General features: G+C 52.6%; 1 protein-coding gene across 3 annotated transcripts in view; it reads right to left on the bottom strand.

Annotated features, from left to right (window-relative positions):
• LOC138449209 (zinc finger protein interacting with ribonucleoprotein K-like) overlaps window positions 1-19,507 on the bottom strand; it is a 740,539-nt gene that overhangs the window by 279,480 nt on the left and 441,552 nt on the right. For all 3 annotated transcript variants that reach the window (XM_069604751.1, XM_069604753.1, XM_069604752.1), the window contains one exon: window positions 16,198-16,308. In XM_069604751.1, coding sequence (XP_069460852.1) covers window positions 16,198-16,308 — 111 coding nt within the window. The remainder of the gene's footprint in view (window positions 1-16,197; window positions 16,309-19,507) is intronic.

Below are 19,507 nucleotides of genomic sequence, written 5' to 3'. Positions count from 1 at the left end.
AGATCCACGTCTGTCGGAAGCTTGACTGGAGGGGACACTGACATGTCCAGAAGGTCCAGGTACCATATCTGCCTCGGCCACGCTGGTGCGACGAGGATCATCCTGCACCGGGATCGTCTTGAGTGATGAGTTGCAGAAGAAGAACGCATAGAGGAACAAGCCGTCCCAGGGGAAGGAGAATGCATCCCCCCATGCTCCCCAGGAGGGGAAACCTGCTGGCGAACCTCCGGCACTTGGTGTTGGTCGCCGTCGCAAACAGATCGGTCTGGGGATTGCCCCATCGTCGGAATAGAAGATCCTCTTGATCTTGCCGAAGCTCCCACTCGTGGCAAGAGCGCAGCTCCCTGCTGATTGAGTCAGCGACGGTGTTCTTCACTCCTGCCAGGTGGAAAGGTATCAGGAACATCACTTGGCGACGGCCCAGAGCCACAGATCCTGTGCTTCCCTGGGGAGAGCCGGGGATCTGGTGCCCCCTGCTTCCGAATGTAGAACATTGCGGTGGTGTTGTCGGTGAAGAACTGTACCACCTTGCCCTTGAGGGACGGAAGAAAGGACCGGAGGGCCCAAAACACGGCCCGGGGCTCCAGGACGTTGATGTGCAGCGACCTCTCCTCCGGGAGCAAAAAAGCCTCTTGTACAGAGATCTCCGGTGTGCGTGCCCCATCCCTCCAGGGAGGCGTCCGTCGTCACAGTTTCCTGATGCGGTGGGGTCTGGAAGTTCATGCCCGCCGCAAGATGCACACGGGTGCCCCACCACTGGATCGCTGGACGGAAAGTCTTGTTGAGGGCGATCTTGACTTTGGAAGCTTCCTGCCACTTGCACGCAACGGTTGTCGAGGAACTCCTGCAGCGGCCACACCCGCAACCTGCACAGCCGAACGAGGTAGATGCATGACGACATCATGCCGAGCAGGGACTTTATGGACCTCACCCTGGCAACTTCCATTGTTCAACAGCCGTTGTGCCTTGCCCAGGATGGCCCCCGGAACAGGGTGTCTTGCGATGGCACCAAGCAGGACTTTGCATTGTTTATCAAGAACCCCAGTTCTGCGAGCAGTCAGACGGTCCTCGCTGTGTGTTCGACAACGAGTTCCCTTGACTTCGCTCGGATGAGACAATCGTCCAGATAGGGTTAGACGTGGATCCCCTGCAGGCGCAGCCGGGCCGCCACCGGTGCCAGGCACTTGGTGAAGACCCTTGGGGCCGACTTCAAACCGAAGAGTAGGGCCTTGAACTGATAGTGCCATCCTTGGACCACGAAGCGCAGAAACTTCCAATGTCCCTTGTGTATGGGGATGTGAAAGTAGGCATCCTCCAGATCCAGCAACGACAGGAAGTCCCCTTCTTCCAGCTGTCCCAGCACGTGCTGGAGGGTGACCATCCGGAACTTTTGGGATTTTATGTATTTGTTGAGGCAGCGGAGATCTAGGATGGGCCCCCAGCCACCGGTCTTATTTCGGACGAGGAAGTACTACAAGTATACTCCGGAGCCCTGGAGCCTCTTCGGGATGATCTCTATCGCGCCCTTTCTCAGAATTGCTCATACCTGCAAAAGTAGTTGAGGAATGTGGTTTTCTTTCCTGGCCACAGGTGGAAAACGGGGACACTTCCTTTGGAACTCCAGAGTGTGTCCGTGGGCCAGGGTATCCAGCACCCAACGGTCGGTGGAGATGGATTTCCACACGCCGACGAAGTTCACCAGCCGGCCTCCCACCAGGCGGCTCGGGTGGAGGACCAACGTCAAGGCCGGTTCAGTCCTGTTTGGCTGAGGCCTTACCACCTTGGGCCCCTTGGCGACGACGACTATGTCCACTGAGCTTGTTGCGGCCTTTGTAGGCTTCCTGCGATGAAGAGCGGGCCGTCTGATCGTATGACGAAGAGCTGCCGCAGAATCCTTTGTAGGCACCTTGGGACTTGCCTCCGGAGGTCCGAAAGGACGGCCGTCGCTGGTGGAGCGTGCCCAAGGCACGGGCCGTCTCGGTGTCCGCCTTGATGACCTGCAGCAACTCATCCACTGCTTTGCCGAACAAGTTGTTCCCGTCGAAGGGCATGTCCAGTACCCTCGTCTGAACATCCTGACGGAAGTCAGTGGCCCTGAGCCAGCCACGCCAGCGAAAGCAAACGCGGTTGCCCATCTGGCAGAAACTAGTGTCGGCGATGTTCATAGCCACCGTGATGGCGTGGTCCGAAGCCACCTCACCCTCTTGTAAGATTTCGAGGGCCTCTGCCCTCTTGTCGTCTGGGAGGAAGTCCAGGAGGGGGGCGATTATAAACCACAGCTCCCTATCGTAGCTGGCCATGATAGCGAGAGCGTAGGCCGCCTTAATGGTCGTCGCAGACGACAAAATGACCGGATGTCCCATGGTATCCAGCTTCTTCCCCTTGCCGTCCAGCGGAGAAGTGGAAGTCGACACCATCGTTCCAGCAGATTTCTTCTTGGCAGCCACAGAGACCACGGAGTCCGGTGACGGCTGCGCTCTGAGGCACATTGGTGCCGAGTCTGGGACCGCTACTTTTTCTCGTACCCGTCTCTCTTCGCCAGTCCCCTCCTTCTTCTCCTCGGGCATAGCTGAAAAAGCTCCGATGCCCTAGCGATCATGGTGTGAAACGAGCCAGTTTTGTCGGGGGGTGGGGAGGGGAGCCCAGGGTGGGGGCAACGGGAGATTTGTTCTGTTGTCACCGCCGTCGTCCGTCCCCGTCGTCACTGTCTCTGTCTCGTCCATCGGAGGAGGGAATGGAGGTGAAGGATGGAAGGGTGAGGGAGGATGGACTCGCCTCCGCTTGGTAGGAGGGCTTCCTGACGGTCCAGGCACCGCTGGATCGTCTGCCGGTGGCAACGGCATCCTTGTTCTTATTTCTGAACACAGGGTGTGCAGGGCAAGCAAGATGTCCTCCGACCTGTCCGTCGGTGGTTGCAGCGGTTGCGACGGGAGCGTTGGCAGTGGCGTGGTGTCCTTCGGTTCATCGTCGATCTGCCACTCCTTGTCGGCTCCCCTGTCGCTCTCCTCGTCCGTCTCGTTCGGGGTCCTTCCCGTAGAAGCCACCCAGACAAATTTCTCACGGGGGTCTTTTCGATAGGCAGGAAAGACGATTCCCTACGGGAGGGCAGGGAAACTCTTGGCTTTGAGGTCGCCTCCACTGGGACCGCATCTGCAGGCTTTGCCAGGGACGCTGCCACTTCCTCAATTGAAGGCTTAGCCAGGTGAATCTGAGCCTTCACGACCTTTGGCACGCCTGGGGCCTTCACCGTGGGGGGACGGTCAGCGCCTTGCTCCCCCGTGGCTTTCTCCGTCGGGATCGACCGGGGCTTCTCCCGAAGCTTACCTGGGTTCTCTGACTTCCTCTTCGTCGAGCCGGAGCGTTGGCACGTGGTTGACGGCGTCTACGATGCTGCGCCCGGCCTGGCAGCCGCGGAGCCCGTACCAACGGCGCTCCCAGTGCCTGCAGACTCATATGCTTTGCTTTAAGTTGGGCCCCCATCGCCGGAGCACCTCAAAGTTCTTAGAAGACCGCTCAGACTTCTTCTTACCTGCTGCCGGGCTCTTACCCTCCAGCCAGTCAGCGAGTCGTTTACGACGGTCCTTCATGGTACGGACGGACATTTCTTTGCAGAACGCACAGTCCTCCTCCACATGCGACTTGTCTGAGTGTAGGCAGTAGAGGCACCGGGAGTGCTCATCCTCCTTGAAGACGTTCTGTAGTCCACATCTTGGGCAGATCCTAAACAGCTTGAATCCAACGGGCGTCGAGTCTCCTTTGTGTTCGGCCATGTCCACGCGCGTTAGGCCTCAAAGATCTTCCGGAATCCTCCAAGAAGTGAAATTCGATGAAAATTCATCCTTGAGGGGCGTAGAGATTTCCGAAACGGGTCCCCGTTAATCGGGGGGATGAATCGGTGGAGCTTGAGGCTCGATTTGACTGAAAAAATAAGAGTAAACTCTTTAAAAAAAAACGCAATGCGCATGAAAAACTAGAGAGCTAAGCATGAGGACTCCCAACACTTGAACGTGCGGTAAAAATCTGTAGATGGCTGCCAGAGGAGGGGCTTAGGTAGAGGGCAGTCATTGGCTGGGGCAGTATGACCCAGAGACCAGTGATTGGTTATTAGTATAAAAACAGTTCAGAAACGAAACTGAAATTGAATTTTTTCTTTAAAGAGGATTCCCAGTCTGACGATGGGGAATATTCATGCGCATGTGAATCCGTGCCAGACCCCATGCTGGAGAACCCCAAGAGTGAGCAAGAGGAGGAAGATGTGGTAAAGAAAGCCCATAGAGGAGGAAACAAAACCAAAAGACCCTTTGATATGCTACAAAAATACTGAAAATCAGGATGGCAACTGAATGTCGTAGGTGGGCCAAGTGAAGAAAGCAACTAAAAACAGACTAAGTCAGTTGGGCAAGGCTCGCCTACGCAGGAGAGCTTCTGAGACTCCAGTCACAACAACGAGATGGGGGTTGCTGAGAGACCAAAACATAGCCAGAAGTGATTCCACCGGACCTGGTGGGAGTGGCAAATCCAACAAGGAGTACTAAACAAATAATGTCAACCTGATAATGCCCCATGAACAAGAGGAAAGAAACTGGCGGTCATATGACAGTGCTTTACAGACCCCCCAAGCTCTCAGTCGTGGAGAGCTGACCCAGAACTCTGGTGACCTCATGTTTCATACATTTATTTGTATTACAACCCTTGAATTAACTTTTATCTTGAATAGGGCTGGGAGAGACCCTTACAGAAAAAACTGACTTGGAGAATTAGTGAACTGTCCCTAAACTTACTGATTCTTTGCCCTTATCACTTTCAAAGAGACTTTCTTTAGACCGTTGCTCCTCTACACTGGTTTTGTGCAAAAATGATATCTTGTATTGGACATTTTATGTATGTCTAGTGTCCTATGTCTCCATCTTGGTTACACTAACAAGGCATTTCTGAAGACCTACTGCCAAGTCAAATTGTTGTATGTTCTTTTTTTATTTTTTGCTTGGACCAAATGAGACCAAATGAATGGCTAAAATGGTTGTTCTGCCACTTGTGCGACTGCTATCCCATTTAAGCTGGATGAGCACATCCCAGATACCACCATCGAAATGTGATTCGATGTGTCTGAATGAATGGCCAACCTTGATAGGATGGTGCTAAAACATTGCACGGTGAGAGGCTGTGGACTGGTGGGCAGTGCTCACCCTTGCCCGTTTATGTTTAATTATGGTGTATCAGGTGAAAATGTCTATTCTATGGTCTTAAATAAAAAAATACTGATTAAGGAGGACTGCTCGGAGACTGCTAAGAGCGGTCTTTCTAAATCTAACAGTCACTTCCCTGCCATAAACGAGTGCGTGCAAGGGCGGACAGGCGCGGCCGACCAAGAAGACGGATGCCGCGGGTGAGGAAGGTAAGTGCATCTGTGTGTGTGTACGTAGAGGGGGGTGTTTTTAGTGTGGAGGGGAGGTATCTGGGGAGAAGATAAGTGTAAGTGTGTTTGTGTGGAAGGGACGGGGCGGGTGAGAGAGCAAGGAACAAGTTACTTACCTGTAACTGTTGTTCTCCAGCATGGGTCTGGCATGGATTCACATGCTCATGAATATTCCCCGTCGTCAGGCTGGGAATCCTCGGTAAAGAAAAAACCAGTATCAGTTTCGTTTCTGATCTGTCTTTCGTAGTAATAACCAATCACTGGTCTCTGCGTCATACTGACCACAGCCAATGACTGCCCTCTACCTAAGCACCGCCTCTGGCAGCCATCTTCAGATTTGGAAGCACGTGAAGTGGCAGTATGACCAAGTGAAGAGCCGCAGAGGGGTAGGCGGGAGGGTTCGCATGTGAATCCATGCCAGACCCATGCTGGAGAACAACAGTTACAGGTAAGTAACTTGTTCCTTCTCCAGCATGGGGTCTGGCATGGATTCACATGCTCATGAATAAAGAATACATAGCAGTACACACATGCACAACCACGGGAGGTGGCAAAGGCTCAACATTAAGCATCACATCAACTCAACATTAAGCATCTTACCTCCTCACCAGGCTCACCTCAGGCGAACAGGTTGCGCAGCACTGCTTGGCCGACCCTGGACTCCTCCCTGGAATCCCGGTCGACGCAGTAGAATTTCGTGAAGGTGTGCGTCGACCTCCACGTAGCAGCCCTGCATATGTCCAGCAGGGGCACACCAGATAGGAACGCCGTGGTAGCTGCGATCGCTCTGGTGGAATGGGCTCTCGGACGGCCAGGCAGCGGTCGGTTTGCCAACCGGTGACAGCACATGATACAGCCGGAGAGCCATCTGGAGATGGAAGCCTTCGAGAGAGCCTTCCCCTGATTGACAGGTCCAAAGTTCACAAAGAGTTGTGACGTCTTCCGAAAACCCTTTGTGCGGTCCACGTAGAACTTCAGCGCTCTAGCTACATCCAGCGAGTGCAAAGTCCTCTCAGCCGGCGACGAAGGCGACGGGAAGAACACAGGTAACACCAAGGGTTCGTTGAGATGGAAGTCCGACGGTACCTTGGGCATGAAGGAGGGGTGCGTCCTGAGCACTACCCTCGTGTCGTGGAAAATTTAGTACGGGGCCTTGCAGGAAAGGGCCTGGATCTCTCCCACTCGTCGTGCGGAGGTGATGGCCACAAGAAAAGCTGTTTTCCACGATAGAAACTTCAACGGGGCCGAGTGCAGAGGCTCGAACGGAGGTCCCATGAGCTTGGTCAGCACCACGTTGAGCTCCCACGCCGGGGCCGGAGCCTTCACCGGCAGGAACGATCTGAACAGTCCCTTCATGAACTCTTTCACCAGACGATGAGACCACAAGGACGCCCGCCCCGTGGTTCTGGTGTATCGGGAGATCGCAGCAAGATGAATCTTGATGGATGCGTGTGCCAGACCAGCTTTGGCCAGCGTCAGCAGGTACGGCAGTACTTGGGGAGCCGTAATCCGTAGAGGGTTAATCTTCTGTGCGTGGCACCAGACAGAGAACCTCTTCCATTTGTGTCCGTAGCATTTAAGAGTCGAGGACGCCCTGGCCTTTGCAAGAACCTCTCTGCAATCGGCCGGTATGTCGTATCCTCCAAACTCTAGCGCTGCAGGAGCCAGGCCTGCAAGTTCAGCGACTTCGGGTCGTGGTGGAGGATGGCGCCTCCTTCCCTGGAGAGTAGATCCGCGTCCGCCGGCAGCTTGATCGGCGGGGACGCTGACAAGTCCAGAAGGTCCGGGAACCATATCTGCCTCGGCCACGCAGGTGCGACGAGGATCATCCTGCACCGTGACCTCTTGAGCTGGTTGACGAGCCGGATTAGCAGAGGCAAGGGAGGGAACGCGTAGAGGAACAGGCCCTCCCAGGGGAACGAGAAAGCATCGCCCATGCTCCTCGTCTGGGGAAACCTGCTGGCGAACCTCCGGCACTTGGTGTTCGTTGCCGTCGCGAACAGGTCGATCTGGGGTGTGCCCCACCGTTGGAAGAGGCGATCCACCAGATCCTGCCGTAGTTCCCACTCGTGGCACGAGCGCAGCTCCCTGCTGAGTGAGTCGGCGATGGTGTTTTTTATCCCTGCCAGATGAAACGGCACCAGAAAAATCCCTTGGGCGACGGCCCAATGCCACAGGTCCTGCGCCTCCTTGGACAGCGCTGGGGACCTGGTTCCGCCCTGTTTCCTGATGTAAAACATGGTGGTGGTGTTGTCGGTGAATATCCTCACCACCTTGCCCTTGAGGGACGGAAGGAAGGACCTGAGGGCCCAAAACACTGCACGGAGCTCCAGGACGTTGCTATGCAGGGACTTCTCCGTCGGGAGCCAGAGTCCCCTTGCGTGCAGATTTTCGGTGTGCGCTCCCCACCCTTCCAGGGAGGCATCCGTGGTCACAGTCTCCTGGTGGGCTGGGGTCTGGAAGTCCATGCCCGCCGTCAGATGCGCGCGGGTGCCCCACCACCGTATCGCTCGTCGGAAACTCTCGTCGAGCTTGATCCTTTCCTCGAAGCTGCCCGTCGTCTGGATCCAGCGCGCATCCAGGAATTCTTGCAACGGGCGCATCCGGAGCCTGCACATGGGAATGAGGTAGATGCAGGAAGACATCATCCCGAGGAGGGACTTGATGGACCTCACTTTGGCCGCGTCGGCCACCAACATCCGTTGCACCTTGCCCAAGATGGTCCTGGTCCTCTCCTCCGACGGGGAGGCCAGAAGGGACACTGTGTCAAGCCTCGCTCCCAGAAACAGTGCGACTTGCGCGGGCACCAGGTGGGATTTGGCGTAGTTCACGGAGAATCCCAGGTCCGTGAGGAGTTGGACGGTCCTTGCCGTGTGGACCACGGCGAGCTCCCTCGTCTTGGCGCGGATGAGCCAGTCGTCCAGGTAGGGGTAGACGTGAATCCCCTCGCGGCGCAGCTGCGCCGCCACCGGTGCGAGGCACTTGGTGAATACCCTGGGTGCCGACCGTAGTCCGAAGGGAAGGGCTTTGAACTGGTAATGACGCCCTTGGACCACGAATCTGAGGAATTTTCGGTGCCCCTTTAGGATGGGAATGTGGAAGTAGGCATCCTCCAAGTCCAACGACGATAGGAAGTCTCCTTCCTCCAGCTGACCCAGGACGTGCTGGAGGGTGACCATCCGGAACTTCTGCGCCTTGATGAACTTGTTCAGACGTCGCAGGTCTAGGATGAGGCGCCATCCTCCCGTCTTCTTCTTCACGAGGAAGTATCTCGAGTAGACTCCGGAGCCCCGAAGCCTCTTTGGGACGAGTTCGATGGCGCCCTTTCTGAGCATCGCCTTTACCTCCAGGAGAAGTTGAGGGACGTGAAGTTCTTTCCTGGCCACGGGGGGGACGCGCGGGCACCTTCTTTGAAACTCGAGCGCGTGGCCCCGGGCCAGGGCGTCCAGCACCCAACGGTCGGTGGAGATGGACTCCCACACGCTGATGAAGCCCGCCAGCCGGCCTCCCACCGGGGTGCTTCGATGGGGGCCCGACCCCACGGCCGGTTCAATCCTGCTTGGACGCGGCCTTGCCGCCTTGACCTCCTTGGCGACGACGGCGGGGTCCGCTAGACTTGCCTCGTCCTCTGTAGGCCTCTTGCGACGACGAGCGGGCCGCTTGACGGTAGGAAGCGAAACCGCCGCCGGAACCTTTGGAGGCGCCCTTGCCTCCGCCGCTCCGAAAGGGCGTCCGTCGTTGCTGCAGGACTCCAAGGGCCCGGGCCGTCTCAGTATCCGCCTTGATGGCCTGAAGGGAATCGTCCACTGTCTTCCCAAACAGGTTGTTCCCGTCGAAGGGCATGTCCAGGACTCTGGTCTGTACGTCCTGCCGGAAGTCCGTAGCTTTGAGCCATCCACGACGTCGAAGGCAAACGCCGTTGCCCAGCTGGCGGAACCCAGTGTCGGCGATGTCCGTCGCCACGGTGATGGCGTGGTCCGAGGCCACCTCACCGTCCTGCAGGATCTCCAGGGCCTCCGCCCTCTTGTCGTCCGGCAGAAAATCCAGCAGGGGAGCTATCTTGTACCAGAGCTCCCTGTCGTAGCGGGCCACGATAGCCAAGGCGTTGGCCGCTTTAATCGTCGTCGCTGCCGACGAGATGACTCTACGTCCCATAGCATCCAATTTCTTTCCCTCGCCGTCCGGCGGGGAAGTCGATGTGGAGGCCGCACCCCCCCCCGCTTTCTTCCTGGCTGCCGCGGAGACGACGGAATCCGGGGTAGGCTGCGCCCGGAGGCATAGGGGGGCCGTGTCCGGGACCCGGTACTTTTTCTCGTACCGGTCTCTTCTAGCTGGCGTCGTGGAAGGGTTCTTGAGGAGGGAAAGGCCCTCATCCCAAATGTCGTCCAACAGAGGCACTGCGAGGACCCTCTTCCTCTTGGCCTCGCGCCGCTGATAAAGGAAGCCTTCCTTTTTCTTCTCCTCAGGGCAGAGTTGGAAAAGCTCGGAAGCCCTGGAGATCATGGAGTGGAAAGATCCGATCTCGTCGGGCGGAGAAGCCCTGGTGGGAGGCGACGACGGAAAATCCTCGTCGTATGCCTCGTCGTCCGTACCCGTCGCTGCCGTGTCAGTCCCCGTATCATCCCCTCGGGTGGACGGGGAGGAGGGCTGGACGGGGCGCGACGTTGAAAAGGAGGTGGTGGATGGATCCTTCTTTTCTTGGTAGGGGGAACACCAGAAGGTCCCGGTTCTGGATCCCCCGACGGGAGAGGTTCCTCCGTCGGTAACGGTAGCCTCGTCCTTATCTCGGAGCATAAGGACTGTATGGCCAACAAAATGGCCGCCGAGTTGTCTTGCGGCGCTGGCAGAGGGGAGTCCGACGGGCGAGCAGGGGCCCCGTCGGTATCCTCGACGATGTCGTCGTCGTCACCTGCGTCGGGGTCCATTCCGACGGGCTGGCCTTCTTCCACGCCTAGGCCGTGGCTTAAGACCTCGATCAGCTCCTCTTCTGAGGTTGAGGCCGAATCTACGACGACGCCCTGCCCCCCCTTCTTCTTCCCCACGGAGGGTTTCACGGGGGTCCTATCGATGGGCACAAAAGAAGACTCCCTCCGAGGAGGCAGGGAGATTCTGGGCCCTGAGGTCGCCACCACTGGTGCAGCCACCACAGGCTGAGCCAGGGCCGCCGCGACCGTTTCGATAGAGGGCTTGGTCGGATGGATCAAGGCCTTCACCACCTTAGGTGCGCTCACCGCCTTATCCTTGAGGGAGGGGGCACTGCCACGCTCCTCCTCTGCCTTAGAGCTCGACCGGGGCCTCTCCAGGAGCTTCGCCGGGTGCTCGGCCTTCCTCTTACCCGACCCAGAGCGTTGGCTCGTGGTTGATGGTGCCGGGGAGGGTGCGCCCTGCCTGGCGCCCGTAGAGCCCGACCGTTCGGCGCTCCCGGTGCCAGCGGACTCGCGGTGCTTGGCCTTATGTTGGGCCCCCGTCGCCAGGGCGCCCTCAAAGGTCTTAGAAGACCGCTCGGATTTCTTCTTCTTCTCGCCAGACGGGCTCTTACCCTCCAGCCAGTTGGCGAGACGTTGATGGCGGTCCTTCATGGTCCGTTCCGACATGTTGCCGCAAAACGCACAGTCCTTCTCCACGTGCGTCTTGTCCTCATGAAGGCAGTAAAGGCAGAAAGAGTGTTCGTCCTCCTTAAAGACGTTCTGCAGCTGGCATCCAGGGCAGACCCTGAACAGCTTTCCGGGCGTCGAGCTTCCCTTCTCCTGGGCCATCTCCGAGACCGGGCCTGAGAAGCTTCTGGAGTCCTCCGAAGTGTAGCTCGACGAAATCTTCACCCTTGAGGGGCACAGATAAATCCGACACGGGTCCCCGTTGATCGGATGTAGGATCGGTGGAGCTTGAGGCTCTTTTGACCGAAAGAATCGAAGTTTTTTGTGAAAAAGCGCGAAAAATAGCACTAACGCTCGAGAGCAATAGCACGAGGATCCCAACACATGAACGTGCGGTAAAAATCTGAAGATGGCTGCCAGAGGCGGTGCTTAGGTAGAGGGCAGTCATTGGCTGTGGTCAGTATGACGCAGAGACCAGTGATTGGTTATTACTACGAAAGACAGATCAGAAACGAAACTGATACTGGTTTTTTCTTTACCGAGGATTCCCAGCCTGACGACGGGGAATATTCATGAGCATGTGAATCCATGCCAGACCCCATGCTGGAGAAGTGTGTGCATCTTTGATGTGTGTGTCCGTTTGTGTTTGCGAGTGTGCTTTTACCTGACTGTGAGGGGAAGGGTGGTTGGAAGGAATGATTATGGCAGGGTGGAGGAGTAAAGGAGGGTTCAGGGAGTGAAACAACCCCTACACCCCCTGGGTTGGTTGGCGATAGGTTTTCAGGGGGGTTGAAGCGTGAAAAGTGATATTAGCACATATGAAAGACTGCACCAAACTGGCAGAAAAAAATCTGTCTTTTTTGCATGCAGCCTTTAATATTCATATATCATATAGAACCAATTAGGGAGAGTATATCATATAGAACCAATTAGGGAGAGCCTTATGCTGCTATAGTGATTTGTTTGCTAAAATGTACTTGGAAGACATGAGAGATGAAAAAACTTTGAGGACCCTGCTGCTGCTGTAGTGACTTTTCTCCTGATCCTCGTGCTGAGCCTCTCTGCCACTCTCTAAACGGGGAGTCTTCCTCAACTTCCTCCTGGCTTCCTGTGCTAAAATATCTGCATTTCTTAGTACCCCCCTGAAGGCTCCCCCTCTTTGTGGTATTCAATGGAGCCGAGCCCCTGATGTCTGACTGGAACTAAGTGGCTTGCTGTTGCTCTGCCAAAACCTTTTCTCAATCATGGAATACCCGGACTTCCCTCCCTGTCACAGCCCCTCATTGTAGGATGGTGCTTCTGCCTTTGCTGTGTCCTTTGTCTCCACCTAAACCACCTGTGACCTGCCTTAAAAGGCTACCCCTGTATCTTCTGTAGCTGCTGCTGCCATTGCGTCCACTTTGCGGGTTATCTGAAAGTGGTTATTCTTCATCATGGATCATGCAGTCCTGGTTCTGCCACCTCCTGGTACTCTGCACCATGCTTCTTGGGGCTTTCTCACAGAATCCTTTGGTCTGGCCAGCCGGTTACTAGGCCTCCTCTTCATGATCTCTGGGCCATGGGAGCATTCCGTCTTCAAGGCCCTCCTCAATGTGACAGTTTTCTTTACAGGGTTTGTTGTCCACTCTGCAACCATCTGATCCCTTGCCACTAGTCATCAAATCCTATTCTGAATCTCTTCTCTCTTTTTTAAGTCGACCAAGAGCAGCTGCCAATGGGTTGGATTGTGTACCTATCAGGCCCCCCCTCCACCAAACCTCTCATCCACCCAGTGGGGACGGGGTCCATCTGGGGGGGATTCTCCCCCCTCTCCCTGTAAGCCACTTCCCTTTCTAGACCCCCTCCCCTGACCCCACCATGATAGTTCAATCCTGCCCTGCCCAAACCCCCTCTTTGATCCACCCCGACCTCTTCACAGCCCCTCAGATCCTCTGGCCCTCTTACACCCCACAATCCCCTTGCAAACCTACCTATGCCCGGGCCAAGCAACGACTTCCTGGTTCCAGCAGATGCCAGTACACGTTCCAGGGAGCAGGCTTTTATTGGCAGTTTTCTGAAAGGAGTCTTTTAAACAAGCAGACATATGTAAGCAGAAAAAGACTGGATACTCCAACCAGACAACTCAAACAGTCTAGTTGAATACAAGAAGCTTGGTAGTGGAACTCCATGACTTTGCTCTCTGAAAAGACCTGTTGGCCTTCCATCGGACACAACTTCCCTAAATGTATGAAAGATCTTAAGACCCTCCCTCTTCTTGGTCTATTACAATGACACACAAAGGGCAGTCCCAACTAAGCTGTTGTTCAAACTGCTCTCACCCACTATTGATGCTGCTTCCAGATGGTGAGACGCTGGAGACCAGTCGCACAACAATTCTGAAATCTTAGGGGCAGGGATTATTCTTCCCACCACAATGATTGCCTATTGTTCTGCCTTGCCCATTGTGAGGAGCCAGGAATGAGACGCGGACAAGGGGGCTCATGGGGCCTCATTACGAGGTTGGCGGTAATCCCATAACACTGAATCTGATGCCTGACTCCCCAGTGCACTAGGACATTACAAGTCTCTGCGGCATGGGAAGTCAGGCGCCGGATTTTGTAAGTCCCCATTCCCATGGAGTCCAACAGGACTCCATGGGAGTGGGGAAACCGAAGCACCGGCACCGTTAGTAAAGGTGACAGTGCTTCTGTGACAAATCTGCCTACTGGGGCCACTGCACCTGCCAGGTTCAGACCTTTTGGGGTGCAGCGGCCGCAGCAGGCAGACTCGTACTGTGGAGCTTACCAGCACCCTTGTTTCCGGACCACCACACTTGTAATGAGACCCATGGTTTTTGGTTATGAACTTTTATTCAAATTAAGAAAGGGTTGGAAAATTCTTCACTATCCGTAACCTAGGATGCATTTTCCTACCTCAACCAAAAACAAAGGGGTCTGTCCCTTGTCAAGATGTACAAAGCAAAATACGTCCTGTGTCCGTAACCCTATTCTGGCCCTCAGACTCTAAAGTAACTAAGGTGCAAGGGATATGGTCTGTGATTCTAAAAAGTGTTCAAATCCAAAAGGAATGATTCAAACCACAAACGTTCCAAATGGTCAAGGTTTATAGCTCCAGGGAATGTCTCCATTCTCCAGTTTCCTTTTCACCAATATGCAAAAGCTCAAACAATTAATAAGTTAGTTCCTTGTAACCCAAGAGGGTAACTCCCTCCTCTCGGTGTGATCACATGACTCCTCTTTGGGTTTCTCTTTCCAATATTTGTAATTTGATAGCAGGTCCCAGACTCGCAGGTCACCTGGTATGCTCCCCAATCCACCTTGAAAACAACTCACAATCTGAAGGGCATGGGTTTTCCTTGCGGTTAGTTTGTTGTACACTTTTTGACTTTGCCTGGTGTACTCCCCTGCCAGGTCTTGGATGCAGTCTTTCTTTCAAGCATTTAACTTTCCCCTGGTATACTCCCCAGCCAGGACTTCTGTGTAATCTTTCAACCACTTGACGTGCAATCTCTCTCAAGTGCTTCTTTGCCTGGTATACTCTCCTGCCAGGATTTATGTGCAGTTATCTTTCCTTTTGTCCTTAAAGTGGGGTTTGCCCACTGTTGGCTTATCACCTGCAGTTTCACAAATTTGGTTTCAACATTCGTACTTGTATTTGATATACGTCCGCTTTTCAGGTATAGACCCAGCGACCTGTTTGTGGTATGCTTTAAGACCACGCTAACCCCTTCACAGGTTTCATTCAGTGTTACCATTGTTACTTTCATGGAGTAGCATGCAATCTTAGGCACCCCGGTAACCAGTTTTTCTTCCCTGGGTTTACTGGGTGCTTTGAATGCTTCTCGCGCCTCTTCATTTCTTCTCTGTGAAGCTTTTTGGCTCAGCGTGCAACCCATCAGCCGCCATAGCTTTGCCACGTTTGGTTCCACTTTGCGCGCCTCCTGCTAACTCTCCGACACATGTGGCAAGCCCTCTGTCACTCGGTTTCTTCTCATGCTGTCAGGGTTCACTTCAGCTTCGCTTACCACAGCGTGCTCTCCCGTTGCGTGTTGTCAAGACTCTACGTGGCTTCTGGCATTAGCCAGTTTCTGCACTTCTCCCTCACGCCATCTGTCAGCTGCCGTGAATTTAAACTTTGCAGCACAATAGAGCAACTTCCAAAGACCAGACTGCTGAGTTTGCCAATCGGTCTCAGTCATCTTCATTGCTCTATTCCTCTCTTGTCTCAGTTGCGGTCATGGTGTCTTTAGTATAATGTTGTGGAATTTGGCAATGGATCTCACTGGGAGTAATCTCTATTGCTCACTGCCTCTATCTCGTCTCAGTTATTAACATATCACTCCCTGTCTGATGTTGGGGACTGTATGCAGTGGACCTAGCAAGACTATGAGGGAGAGGGTTACAATATGCAATCAAGGCATTAGGAAGAGAGGGAACATCCCTAAAAGGGAAGGGGGCATGTGTTTTTATCCAACAAAGTCTTGCCATCCCCTGAGTGTCCACTCCGCACCATGTGGTCCTCCCTCATATAGCCGCCCCCATGGTCAGGATCAGGTAGCGGCTGCCACCCCATGGCCACATGGAAAGAGGCTATGCCAGGGAAAAGAGTGATGACGACATCAAATTCATCACACCACACAAATAAAATCCATCTTGCAGGCCCTGTCTGGTACAAAGCTCACCCTCTGTACATTTATACACTTTTCCGTGTACCCTTTCCCCAATGGCTCGGATGCTGTTGAGAGAAGGTGGACAATGTTCTACAAATCTCACAAATGAAATAAAAGAAATTGTCCACCATAAATTCCCTTGAGGTTACATTGTGTGCGTGAAATAGCTGGTGATGGCATGCAAACAGGAGATAAGAAGCATTTAGGCAAACAATGATTAACAAGATCAGGACAAGGCATGTGAAACATTACGGACAGACTAACTCAGCTTGACTTGGCAGAAAATCAAGCACAGTGCATTTCTGGGTGAAAATCAACGCTCCCACAAAAGGCTCTATTCTGAAGATCACGGGGGAGATGGGCTCAGTCTATTTGAAATCTTGGCTAATTACATAGTTTAATCTCAAGTTAATGATGCTTTTTAAGATACTCAAATTTGGAGGGTTTCTTTTATGTGTACTGGAGACAGGTGACAGGGCACAACAAAAACATCTTACTCAAGTGAAGTGTTTACTGACCTGTGGGATTATTGCTGCTTCCTAGTCTCTTAGAGTGCTGACGTTCCATGTACTCTACATCTTCCTCTTCTTTAATAATAAGCGAAATAATCTGCGTGGGGGCCTCAGGTTCTGCATTAAATTGAACAATACAGAAAAATTTGTTTTATGTAAAATTATGGTGTTAAAGTTCAAAAGGCAGAGTGAAATGCAGAGATAGGAACCCATATCCTCATACAGCTCCTCCACCTCTGAGACCAACTCTGGGGGTAACCTAAAGGAACAACTAATTAGTTACATGTCTTATGCCAACTTTCAGTTTTAAATAATTAAATCATTTAATCAGAAATGGTACGGGCCACAACCTCACCCACATTATCTGCTATGTGAAGGGATAGTGAGTAACAAAAGATGGGGTCCTGGTTGACAAATCCCTTAAAGCTTCTCCTCACCCTTTAACATTACGCTAGCAGTGTCAGTAAGGCTGGGGGTGCAAGATATGGGTCTGAAGTCAAAGAGTTTCTCGGCGTCTCATACTTAATTGTTCGATCGTTTGTGCTTTATTTCGGCGATTGCCATAAAAGCCAACCCATATAATATACAGTACAACAAAATATAAAACCACCAATAACAATAATGAGAAGGATATGAACAATTAAAATACATTACTAAGCAAATCTTCAGGACATGGTACGAGAATATTCTATGGTTCTCCTAGCATGGGTATACATTGGTCATAATAAAATCTTGGCAATGTACAAAAGTGCAGAGTGCTCTGTGAAGGCATCGTGAAGTAAGACGCAGACAACAGACTCAAAGTTCAAACAAAATACTTTTATTAACTTAAATGTCAGGATGGTTGAATGCCTAACTTGCCCTAGGCTAAGGTGGGATTTCCCTACCTAAAGAAACTAAGAATAGTCCAAGTCAGTAAGTTCAACTTAAAAGTCTGGCTGTGTCCAAAACCTATACTTGGCCTCACGACTAAAGCTAAACAATGTGTAGGGCTTTCAACAACAACCTCAATAGTGTTCCAAAATAAGGTTCTGAGCTTCTTCCAGCTCTTGGCTTGCCTTCCAGCTCCCCTTCCCTAAGTTCAAAACCGTCAACCAGGTTTTGGTGTGCTCTTGCCTAAGAAGACAGCACTGTTCCAAAACGGCCTCAGGGTTCCCTTCCACAAGGTGATGACACCGGTCTAGAATTCTCAAGGCTCTCTTCCTCAAGTCATAAGTAATCTAAAAACGGTTTTGGGGTTGTCTTCTCAAAGGAGAAAACAGAATTCAAAAAGGGGCTCTGGGGTTCCTTTCCCCAAGGCGATAACGCTTCTGAAAAGGCCACAGGGTTCTCTTTTTTATAAGGCAACAAATATGTACAAGGTCTTGAGTTTTTCCTTCTCCAAGACATCAGCTTGTCCAGCGTGCCAACTCACACTTAGTTTCAGTCTCTTAATATGCAAAACCAGTTCCAGGTCAACTTCACACTCCTTCCGATTCCTTGACAGTTTGTAGCGATTGCTTTCTTCTGCTTCACTTTAGCAATCTCTTTCACATAGGAGATTCTTTCTCTGTAGGTTTCCTTCACTTTTGCAGTTAGGGTACCCCCGGTCTAGGCGCAGTTGTCGGACCAAACGTTCCACCCATTATAGGTCACACAAACTGTAACCCTAGGCTTGCTTGCACACACAGGTTGTCTGTCACTGCACCTGTGCTCTGGTTTACATTGCTTTCTCCTTGTCTGTCTTTTAGTTTTGCCACAATCCAAGTTCCACTTTGCCAGTCTCTTGTCTTTGCCATAATGTGTTCTTTCATACAGTTCACTCTGCGGCCCTCTCTTTCCTTCACCCCATTACTTTCACACTCTTCAGCTTCAGTACTTGCGTTTCATTGTATTTAATAAAATTCGTTCTTTGCTTTTCAATATATATTAAGTGTGCTTCACACAATCCTGCCTTCCAATTATAGGCTTATCAAAACTTTCCTTTAGTTCGGTATTCAATAGTTCTCAGTTCATATTCTTTCACTTACAATTCAACTTGCTTGTATGGTTCATTACAACCCCCCCCCCCTTCACTTTAGGTTCACTTTATTTTGTGCATCTCATTTCATTCATTCAGCAATTAATCTTGCTCTGTAATAGCCCCCTGGCGCCCCGGTATGAGTGTTCCCTTGTGTTCACTCACTGGTCCCTGGCGGCTCCTCCGGGCTGCTGCTTTCCTCCTCTTCTTCTGCTCCACATACAGGTCTTCGTAGTACTGCGTTCCATGCTCGCACTCCGGTATTCCCTTTGTGGGTTGCCGACAGCTCTGCTCGCCTCTCACGGACGCTGCCGGTAGCTTCCAGCAATGGGATCTCTTCCATGCCCCACAGCTCCTGCTGTGGGCGCACGACCAGGGAGGCTCCAACCACTGTGACCCTCTCATCATCCGCTCAGGCCTCAGCGTTGCAGTCTTGCCAGCGTCTTGGCCTCCAGGCAGGACCCTCCTCGGCAGCCTCCTTCTCAACAGGATCTCTCTCCTCACAGGCCCGAAACGCTTGGCCCGGCTTCTCTCCTGCTGGTCTCTCCCTGTGGATTGTCGGCCCCACCTTTTGTCGGCCCAGCCTTTTATGCACCTGCAACCATTTAACAGATTTCTGGTGTGGGTCCTCAATTCCAATTGCCTGACCACAGTTATTGGTGTTCTCTGAACGTGCCTTACTCTCACAACAGTCCTCAGGCCTCTTCCTTGTCTCAGTACCAGAGTGGTGAAATGACATGTTATTTAATTGGTTTTTATAACGCGCTTAATACAGAGTTTGGTTTCTAAGTGCGGATCCGGGATTCGAAACTCTGTTGCTCGGCGTGGTCTTGCTTCCAAGACCAGCAGGTTTCCCCTGTGCTATGCTCCGTTCACATGTGTGTACCACTCCAAGTCACAGCGACACAGGTGATTTGGGATGCCTTTAAAGCTACAATGAGAGGGTTCCTCACAGCGTAAGAGGCTATTTAAGACAGAAGCAGAAGGTGGCACAAGAAATAGAACTTGAGAGGGAAGGCCGACAGGTGCTTTCACAGATGGAAACAAATACAGGCCCAAAGTTACAAAAGGCATATAGGGACGCCGTTGGGAGGCTTAATCTCTTCCACACAAAAAAAGCAGAACAATCCCATCTCTATTTGAAAACAAAAAATACAATCTGAAAGCTAGTAAAACAGACCGTCTGTTAGCCAATCAACTTCGCCAGCGAGCTGTCTCTCAAACCATTCAGCAGATCCAACTTCCCAATGGCAAATTAACTACAGATTTATTTATGATATTTGTATAGCGCACATACAGCCCAAGGGCATTGCGGCA

Source organism: Ambystoma mexicanum, chromosome 1p (assembly GCF_040938575.1).
Source record: "Ambystoma mexicanum isolate Mex_15411 chromosome 1p, UKY_AmexF1_1, whole genome shotgun sequence".
Classification (NCBI taxonomy): Eukaryota; Metazoa; Chordata; class Amphibia; order Caudata; family Ambystomatidae; genus Ambystoma; species Ambystoma mexicanum.
The sequence above is the reverse complement of the archived record's forward strand: the minus strand, read 5'-3'. Positions and strand labels throughout refer to the sequence as shown.